The 9,362-nt window shown below is 55.5% G+C and overlaps 1 protein-coding gene across 3 annotated transcripts in view; it reads right to left on the bottom strand.

Moving 5' to 3' along the window:
• Positions 1 to 3,911: 3,911 nt before the first annotated feature.
• The window catches only part of ITGAE (integrin subunit alpha E), a 70,617-nt gene continuing 65,166 nt past the window's right edge, over positions 3,912 to 9,362 (bottom strand). For all 3 annotated transcript variants that reach the window (XM_082605352.1, XM_082605354.1, XM_082605353.1), the window contains 4 exons: positions 5,080 to 5,230; positions 4,372 to 4,443; positions 4,011 to 4,086; positions 3,912 to 3,924 (listed from right to left, as the gene is read on the bottom strand). In XM_082605352.1, coding sequence (XP_082461478.1) covers positions 4,082 to 4,086; positions 4,372 to 4,443; positions 5,080 to 5,230 — 228 coding nt within the window. In that variant the 3' untranslated portion in view covers positions 3,912 to 3,924; positions 4,011 to 4,081. The remainder of the gene's footprint in view (positions 3,925 to 4,010; positions 4,087 to 4,371; positions 4,444 to 5,079; positions 5,231 to 9,362) is intronic.

Here is a 9,362-nt window from a genome sequence, read left to right as displayed (position 1 = left end):
GACCCTCTGGGGACTCCCCCTCTGGTGCAGGAGACGAGCATATAAATTAGGACAGAGTGACAGTGTCCCGTGATGGGGAGAGGAGCAGGGGCAGCAGAGAGAAGACGGGACTCGACTCAGCCTGGGGAGGAACATCTGGGCTGAGTCTTGAGGCTGAAGAGGATTTTATATAAGGAAAAAGGAAAAAACGCTCAGGAAGGGCACTGCAGAGGAACAGGCTCGTCACACCTGGGAACAGGGCCAGGAACGGAATTGTGGCATTGCGGGAAGATCCCTTTAGTAGGCAGTGAGAGAGGGACTGGAGGGTATCTAAACAACAAGGACACCACAGCAGCGGTCAAGGAAAGATGAGGAGGCCTGTGCCAACCCAGCGGACCGACCCACTGCCACCTGAACACAAGCTCTTCAGACCAGAGTGGATGGCGCAAATACCAGTCTCCTCCACCAGAGGGCGACTCCACCCACTGCACAGCGAGGAGGGGGCGGGGGTGGGTGGGAGAGGGTTGATGGAGGACCACAGGTGAACCAGGTCCTCTGACCCTGGGCATTGCACAACCTTTCCCACCCCAGGTGCCAAAAAGGTTATCAATTCCTTGTTCCACAGAGAACACTCCTCCCACCACCCCCCACCCAGTCTCTACCACTTTTCCCCATTACCTTCATTCCACAAATGTGTCCCCAGATGCCTATGTTCTGATTTACCCACATCGTAAGAAAGTGATGTCTGAAGGTGGCCCCTGTCTTGGGAAGTTACCTATGCAAACGTGCAGGGCTCCCCAGCAATGTTGCTGCAGTTAAGAGGAGTCCCTTGGGGCCCACTTTCATCCACTGACCACCTCTCAGGAGCATGGCCTCTTTGTCCTGCTACAGGACACGGTGTTCCTGGTCTCAATAAAAAGTCAGTCCGAGGTCCTCCTGGAAGCCCCCATGGGGCTGCTGTGACCTCCCGGGCAGAGGAACCAGGGACAAGGCTGCCAGAAACCTTGGCAAGGGGCTTGTTGGTATGTGTGTGAGCCACTCTGATGACTGCCTTGTCTTTAAAAAACTTCCAGAAAAACAAAGGGGCATGAAAGATCCAGAGGAAGCCTTTCCCTGCCCTCCAGCCGTTACTTCCTCTCCGGTGGCCCCTCTGCCCAGCTGGAAGGACAGACCTGGACCACAGCCCGACTTCCCTGCCTCTCATCTTAGCCCCGTGATTCACAACGGGGGGGGGGGCAGTTTGGCCATGTCTGGAGACATTTTTGGCCGTCACAACTGGGGGGGAATGTGCCGCTGGCATCTGGTGGGTAGAGGCCGAGGATGCTGTCAGACACCCTACAATGCACACAGTCACCCCACAAAAAAAGTGATCTGGCCCTACGTGTCAACAGGGCCGCGGCTGAGAAGCCCTGTGTATAGCCGGATCCTGCCTCTCTTTAGCAGAAGTGGAGACAAGGCTGCGCAGGATCCCAGAGAACCCCCCAGCTGCAGAGCCACAGGCAGAAGCCTCTCTGGCTCTGGAAAGAGAAACCCAGGTAGTTAACGGCCACCTGGGGGCTGCTGGAGGGGTGTGAAGTCCCAGAGAGCCCTGTTCACCCCCATATCCACACTGACCTCCCCAGTTCTGGTTCTTTCTGGAGCACTGGGGCAACTCCCCTGGGGCAGTGTCCCCCCTGTCCGCCCCCGCGGGTGCTCGGAGGGTAAAGGGGGTGGGGGAGAGGTACTCACCACACCCATGAGCGCCACCCCTGAGCCCACGTTGATGACTGTGGGGACAATGTTGAACTTCCCTGCCTGGAGCACAGAGAGACAAGGTGGGGTGAGGAAGGCAGCAGGACAGCGGGATCCCCAGGGACTCCACCAGAGCCAGCCTGGGGTCCCCCCAGCATGCCCCACCCTCCCAGGACCTGCCCAGCTTCAGAAGGGGAGCCTCACCCACACACCTTGCCATTCACCATCACATCAAAGCGGATCCCGTAGGCTTTAAACAGCGTGCGGAGCTCCACCCCAGCTGCGTCTCGGTAATACTTGGCAAACCTGGGGGAGACACGGCTCGGGGAGCCCTCGGCCTGCCTGGGTCTTCCCTGTTTGGCAACACAGGCTCCACTACCTTGGAGATTTATAACCCCCACCCCACCCCAGGACCCTGGCATTCAGCAGCCCCAGGAAAGGTTGGAGACCCCCTTGCTGACGTGACATAAAAGATTCGTTCAGATCTTTGCAGTTCTTGCCAGACGCTCCCCAAGAGGCAAGGGCTTTCCCACAACTGCTGGGCCAACCCGGGCCACCAAGGCACTGATGGGCCTGACCCAGGCCTCAGCTTCAGGGCAAGTCCAGAGCCATGGCCAATGCTTCTGTCCCAGAGGCCCCCTGGCAGCCTCCCTGCACCTCCCACTCTGACACCCACCCCCAGGAAGGGGTGTCAGAGCGCTGGCACCCAGGCAAGGACACGAAACGTGGACAGGGTCATAAGGTGGCAGACTTAGCCCCCGTTACCTGAAGTTGTACCCAGAAGCAAGAGAGTTTTCTGAAAATCTGTTGTCCAGACGGTTAAAATAATAGCGAGGGTAACATTCCGAGGGAGCTCTGTCAAGGTCACAGTCCCAGTCAATCTGAATTCCTATCACACCACCCTTGATGCAAAGGAGACAAGAATGAGTGCACAGAACTCTCTGGAGATAGAAGTCACAGACCAGCTCTTCATGGAGAGCTCAGGCAGGGGGTTGGCCCCACTGGAGCATCCTTCCGGGAGGGTTCACACCTCTGGGGTGACTGAGAAAAGTACGTCGCTGACAGCCCATATCCTCCTGCTTCACGCTCCAGGGAGAAGGGAATGACCCGAGCGAGCACCTGCTGCAGGACTGGCACCTCACACCACAGCCAGGGTGCCAGTGGGGCTCCTGGCTCGGTTTCGGCTGATGCCCCAGGACTCGAGCCAGACGCGGGTGCAAGTGTGGCCCTCACCGAGTGCAGCACAGCTGGCTGTGCGGCACAGCTAATTCTGAGGCAGTCCCTGGGCAGGTGAATGCAGGGCCACCCCATCCCATGGGTCCCCCTCCACACCCCCTCCTCATTGCAGAGCTCAAGCCCAGAGCCCTCCAGCCCCACCACCCACCTGCACAGCTATCTCCTGGAAGCTGCTCCCCGTCCAGCGGACCACAGACCCCAGTCGGAAGATGGGGCAGTAGGGGTCCTTGGGGCCAAACTGACAGGACTTCAGGAACGCTCTGTCTGTGGTGTCCAGCACATTTGTCCTGGGTGGAGGCCATGAAGAGCCAGTGAAAGGAAGGTGACACTCGCTGTTCCCAGGCCAGAAACCGGGCCTGACCCACGCTGAGCCCTTGACCTTTAGCCCCTCCTCAGATCCTGACTGCTTTCCCACCCCCAACATCCTCCAGTACGAAAGGACACAGCCCTGCCGCCACTGCACGGGAAAGGGTGCCCCCTCGTCACCCAGTGGGTCATTCCACACAGCGTCCCATACACACCATGCACACAGGCCCACGTACTTGGAGAAGTTGAATTTGGGGAAACGAATGAAGTTCTTTATGTAAACAGTGAAGTCTTCAGCTTCGCCCAGGAGTGGCTTCCTGAAAACCAAGGCAGGACAGCCTGCTCAGGAGGCCCTGCCCCGCCCCCTCCATGCCTGTGCTGAGGCTGAAGCCTGTCTGCTCCCTGGGTGCCCTGGAGCCTTTGCAAAGGACAGTCAATTTGATCATGTCGGGGTGGTCCTGGGGCCTTTGTGGGATGTCCTAGCTTCTCCCCCAGGACACATCTCCACCGTCGGGCTGGGACCCACTGCCCAGGACTGGGTAACTCCTCAGGGTCCCGAGGTTACAGCCACTCACGCTGGCCTGGACTTTGTCTCCACCGGGCACCAGGCGAAGATCTCACAGGTGCCCTTTTGCTCGCTCCCCGCCCGCAGGCAGCGGCCAGTCCTCACTCCTGCAGGGGTGGGAGAAGGACAATGCCGGGAACCTCCTGGTTCCAGCCCCCCTTCTGCCCCCAGCCCCGTCTACTCCAGGCCTCACCATTTCCAGCCACAACAGGTTCCCCAGGAGGGCAGTCGCTGTCCTCATAGCACAAGGCATCAGGAATGCTTTCACTCTGTCAGGAGAGAAAGGGTGCCTGGCGGGGGGGAGGTGCCTGCAGGGACCCCTTCTCAGAACCAGGTCCCACCCCAGGGTGAGGCCAGGGGTTCCTCTCTTGCCTGTGGTGGCTCACCCCTTGAGAACCTGCTTCTCCCCTGAACAATGCAGGTATGCACGCTGGTGCACACATCCCCCAGGGCCCTTGGAGGGGGTCGACACCCCTGCCTCAGGAGAGGGGTGGACCCCAAGTACTGCTGGCAGCTCTCCCACCCCCTCCCCAGCTCTCTGCACCAAGACGCACCTCGGCACAGGTTTCCTGCCGCTGGTTGGGGGTCACGACCAGGTTGGTGATTACAAAGAAGACATTCTCTCCCTGCGAAACCAGAGGGAGGTTGAGGAACCCCCTCCTGCTATTTGGGGTCCCCCCTTCCCGGGGCTGCCTGGAAGGTGGTGGGATCTCTGCATGGGTGTTGCAGACACTGGGGCCACAAAATCAGTGGATCCCACCCAGGAGCCCACTGACCTCGGAGTCCCAGAGCAGGTATGCTTAGAGGGGTCTCTTCCATGCCCACAACCCCAGACCATTCTGACCTCGGCCCCCAGGGTCCAAGCTGAGATACAGGAGGGGAGAGAGGAGAAGGGGCAGTGATGAGATGGCCTGGCCCCGGCCCAGGGAACTGCTCCCAGGGACGGTGGCCAATATAAGGGCGGGGCTCTCGGTGCCAGGCCACGCAACTCACACTGACCTGGAAGTTTTCTGGGTCCCATTTGGTCTCAACAGGCTCAGGGTTTGATGGGAACAGAGCAGCCCCGTAAGGCACAGTTGGGGAGGGCTGGGGTTTGGCATGGGGGAAAGGCCCTGGGCAGAGTCGATCTGCAAACTCTGCAGCCGTCCCAGGCCAAGGGAGACAGCGAATGGAGGTCCCTGGCTCCCCAAGCAGTTTCCCACGTCACCCACCCGGATCCAGACCCTGTCAGCCTGGGCCCTTGTGCTGGGTGGGGCTCAGACCTGGGGTGGGATGACATAGTCGGCAACATCCCAGAGCCGCTCCCCAAGCTCTGAGGTGTTGGTGAAGGTCACACCCTTGACTTTGGTGATGACGCTGCTCTGCAGGGATGTGTCCGTGTCTTGGTAACACTTCTTCACCAGGAACACCCAACTGCAGGGAGGGGCAAGCAGGTGGGCGTCAGCCTCATTGCTGCCCTCAGGAAGTTTCCTCAGGCCCCCAAGGTGTGGAGGGGGCAGGCCTGGGGCTCCACCTTTCCCACCAGCTCCTGGGCAGGAGTCACAACTCCCTCTGCCGCCTGAAAGCCAGTCCTGCAAGCAGCAGAGGTGACAAGCAACCCCAGAAGCGAGAGGCTGCTGCTCTCAGGAGCCAAGGCCCTGCAGCCGGGCAAGCCTGGGATGAAACCGGCTCGACCCACACTTGCCATGTGACCTCGGGTGAGCCAATGAACTCGGGGGGTCAACACAGGGCTAAGTGCACCTCCTTCCAGAGGGATGAGGATGGTTAATGGACATTGGTGCACAACCTGGAACTTATCATGAGGAGACCTCAGACAGACCCAAACTGAGGGGCATTCTAAAAAATTAGAGTGCAAAATCCTGTACTCTTTGACACCCAAAACACAAGCAACAAAAGGAGAAATAGGTAAGGTGGACTTGATCCAAATTAAGAACTTTTTTGTGCATCGAAGGACACTATCGACAAATTGAAAAGACAACCCAGAGAATGGGAGAAAATATTTCTGAGTCACATAACTGATAAGGGTCTAGTACCCAGAATGTACAAAGAAGTCTTACAACTCAACAATAAAAAAGACAAGTAATCCAATTTAAATATGGACTAAGGGAGCTTCCCTGGTGGCGCAGTGGTAGGTAGTCAGCCTGCCAAGGCAGGGGACACGGGTTTGAGCCCTGGTCCGGGAGGATCCTACATGCCGCGGAGCGCCTGAGCCCGTGTGCCACAACTACTGAGCCCACGTGCTGCAACTACTGAAGCCTGCACGCCTACAGCCCGTGCTCCACAACAAGAGAAGCCACCGCAATGAGAAGCCCACACACCGCAATTAAGAGTAGCCGCAGCTTGATGCAACTAGAGAAAGCCCGTGCACAGCAACGAAGACCCAACGCAGCCAAAAATAAATAAATTTGTAATAATAATTTAAAAAAAAGAAAAAAGAAACATGGGCTAAGGATTTGAATAGATATTTCTCCAAGAAAGATATACAAATGGCCAATAAACCCGTGAAAAGATGCTCAACATCTTTAGTCAGGAAATGCAAATCAAAAACCACAGTGAGGGCTTCCCTGGTGGCGCAGTGGTTGAGAGTCCGCCTGCCGATGCAGGGGACACGGGTTCGTGCCCCGGTCTGGGAGGATCCCACGTGCCGCGGAGCGGCTGGGCCCGTGAGCCATGGCCGCTGAGCCTGCGCATCCGGAGCCTGCGCTCCGCAACGGGAGAGGCCACAACAGTGAGAGGCCCGCGTACCGCAAAAAAAAAAAAAAAAAAAACCACAGTGAGAGTACTTCATACCCAATAAGACAGCTGTAATCCAAAAAATGGAAAATAACAAGTGTTGGTGAGGATGCAGAAAAATTGGTACTTGCTGGTGGGAATGTAAAAAGGTGTAGGTGCCGTGGAAAGCAGTTGGGTAGTTGCTCAAAAGGTTACCATATGACCCAGCAATTCCACTCCTCAGTATAATTGAAATCATATATCCACACAAAAACTTACACATGAATGTTCTTAGCAGCATTATTCCTAATAGCCAAAAAGCAGAAACAATCCAAATGTCCAACAGATGAATGCATAAACAAAATGTGGTGTATCCATATAATGAGGTATTATTCAGCAATTAAAGGAATAATTTACTGACAAAGGCTACAGTATGTATAAATCTTGAAAACATTATGCTAAGTGAAAGAAGCCAAACAAAAAAGGCCACATGTTGTAATGATTTGATTTATATGAAATGTCCAGAATGGGCTATAGAAACAAAAAGTAGATTAGTGGTTACCAAGGGAGGGATGGTGGTAGGGGAGAATTGCAAATGACTGTTAATAGACACAGGTTTCTTTTGGGGGTGATGGAAACATCCTGGAATTAGATAGTGGTGATGGTTGTACAACATTGTGAATGTACTAAAAACCACTGAATTGTGTAATTTAACATGGTTAAAATGATGAATTACATGCTATGTGAGTTTTACCTCAATTTTAAAATGGTTTTTAAAAGATCCTGCACTCTCCGAAAAATGTCAGTGTCTTAAGATACAAAGACAGGCTCAGGAGTGATTCCAGATTAAAGGAGACATGACAACTGAACCCAAGGCATGATTTCGGATTTTCTTTTCCTATAAAGGTAATTTTGGGGACAATTTACAAAAGGTCTGTTGCTTAGATGATAATATTTTTATGTTAATTTCTGAATTTTCATGCTTGTCCTTCATTAAATAAGAGAATTCCTTGTTTTTAAGAAATACCCATAGAAGTATTTAGGAGTGAAGAGACATCATGCCTGCAACCTACTCAACAGAAGAAAATTGCAGATGTATACACACACATAGAAAGAGAAAGGGATAAGGAAAACACAAATGTAGTAAAATGTTATCATTTGAGGAATCTAGGTGAAGGGCATTAAAAAAAACTGTACTATTAAAACTTTTCTGTGAGTATAAATTACATCAAAATACAAAAAAAATATTTTTTTAACGAGACAAGTAAACTGCTTAGCACAGCGAGTGCCCGGCACAGAGGAGGAGCTCAATGAATATAACACATCAACTTATTACTGAGCTTACTGTTAATTAGAGACTGTCCAGGTCAACCCCCTTGGTAAAGTTGGGAAAACTGCAGCCAGAAGAGGGCAGGAAGCCGCCTTCCGGAGGTCCTGCAGCAGTGCTTGCACCCTCATCCCCGGGGGCAGAGCTGGCATGTCCTGGGCCCTAGGCTGTCCCACCTCCAAGGACCTCTGAGAGGGCTGTGACCCTTGAGCCAACCAGCCATTTTAGTAGGGACACACTGGGCCTGGCCTGGACAGAAACATTCAGCAAATACTCAAGGAACAACCACCACCATTCATTCACTCATTCGTTTCACACCTGTCCCCTAAGCAGTTAGGGGACACCAGGCAGGCCCCGCCCTCATGGCATCCCCAGACTGACAAGGGCAGTCAGCACGAACATTAAGCAGATGATCCCCTGAATAAGATTGTAATTACATCGTGGGAATTCTGGGGAGGAGTGTGCGAGAAGCCAGGTGTGAAGGATGAGTGGGCGCTAACGATGTAGGGGAGGAAAGGGAAGCCTGGCTGAGGAGCAGTAAGACAGAAGGCCCTCAGGTGGGGGCAGCCAGGTGCATTAGGGATGAAGCCCAGCCTCCGGGTGGGAGTGAGGTGGGGTCAGGGCTGCCCTCCCTGGAGGAGCCTCTACTGCTCCCCAAGTCAGGAAGTAGGAGGGACTCAACAGCATTAACTAAAGGAATAAAAGAGGCACATCCGCATCCCAGTTGTCCGGTGTCATTTCCTCTCCACCTGTCCGCTCCCTGCGTGGGGGTGAGGGCTCTGAACAGTGCCTGGCTGACCCCAAGGAGCTGCCCCTCAGCTGATGGTGCCAGCTCCTGCAGGGCGGGGGAGGGGGGCAGACAGGAGAGCTGGGTGCCAGGGAGGGTAGAGGGTTTCGGGGCAGGACCCCCAGAGAGGCCAGCCCCGGGTGGGGCGAGCTAGCCAGAAGGGAGTTCTGGGACATGCCAGGCTCATGAGTTGCCCCTGCCGGGAGCCTGACACTGAGCTCAGTGACTATAAATAAACCACCGGGGGCCTGGGCCAGCCCGGGCTACGGCCCAGGGGGCTGCCATGACAGCTGCAGCCCAAGCCCCTGCAGCCTCGCCCCCTTCCCAAAGCCCTATAGCACTGGCGGCCCCAGCCCTGGAGAAAGGAACTGCCCACGGAAAGCCTCACAAATGGGGGGACCCAGGAACCCCGGCGCATCTCATCACCTCAAGAGCCGCTGGGGAGTTGAGGGCTCCCTCCTTACCCCCCACCCTTAAGCCCAACGGTACAAGAAGGGCCGCCTCCCCGAGCAGGGTCCCAGAGCCCAGTCACAGGGCACCCCCGGCGCCCCCAGGCCAATTCCCAGCCCCCGGAGGCCACAGCTGCGGCCCCGGCCGGCCCTTCCCCCTCCCCAGCCCCGAGCCCCGGAGAACTCACACCACCAGGTAGGTCAGGATGGAGACCTGCAGCAGCCGGTAGAGCAGGCCCACCTTCTTGTTCTTGGCGATGACGTACTTCT

Source organism: Mesoplodon mirus (assembly GCF_964341445.2).
Source record: "Mesoplodon mirus genome assembly, chromosome: 18".
NCBI lineage: Eukaryota > Metazoa > Chordata > Mammalia > Artiodactyla > Ziphiidae > Mesoplodon > Mesoplodon mirus.
The sequence above is the reverse complement of the archived record's forward strand: the minus strand, read 5'-3'. Positions and strand labels throughout refer to the sequence as shown.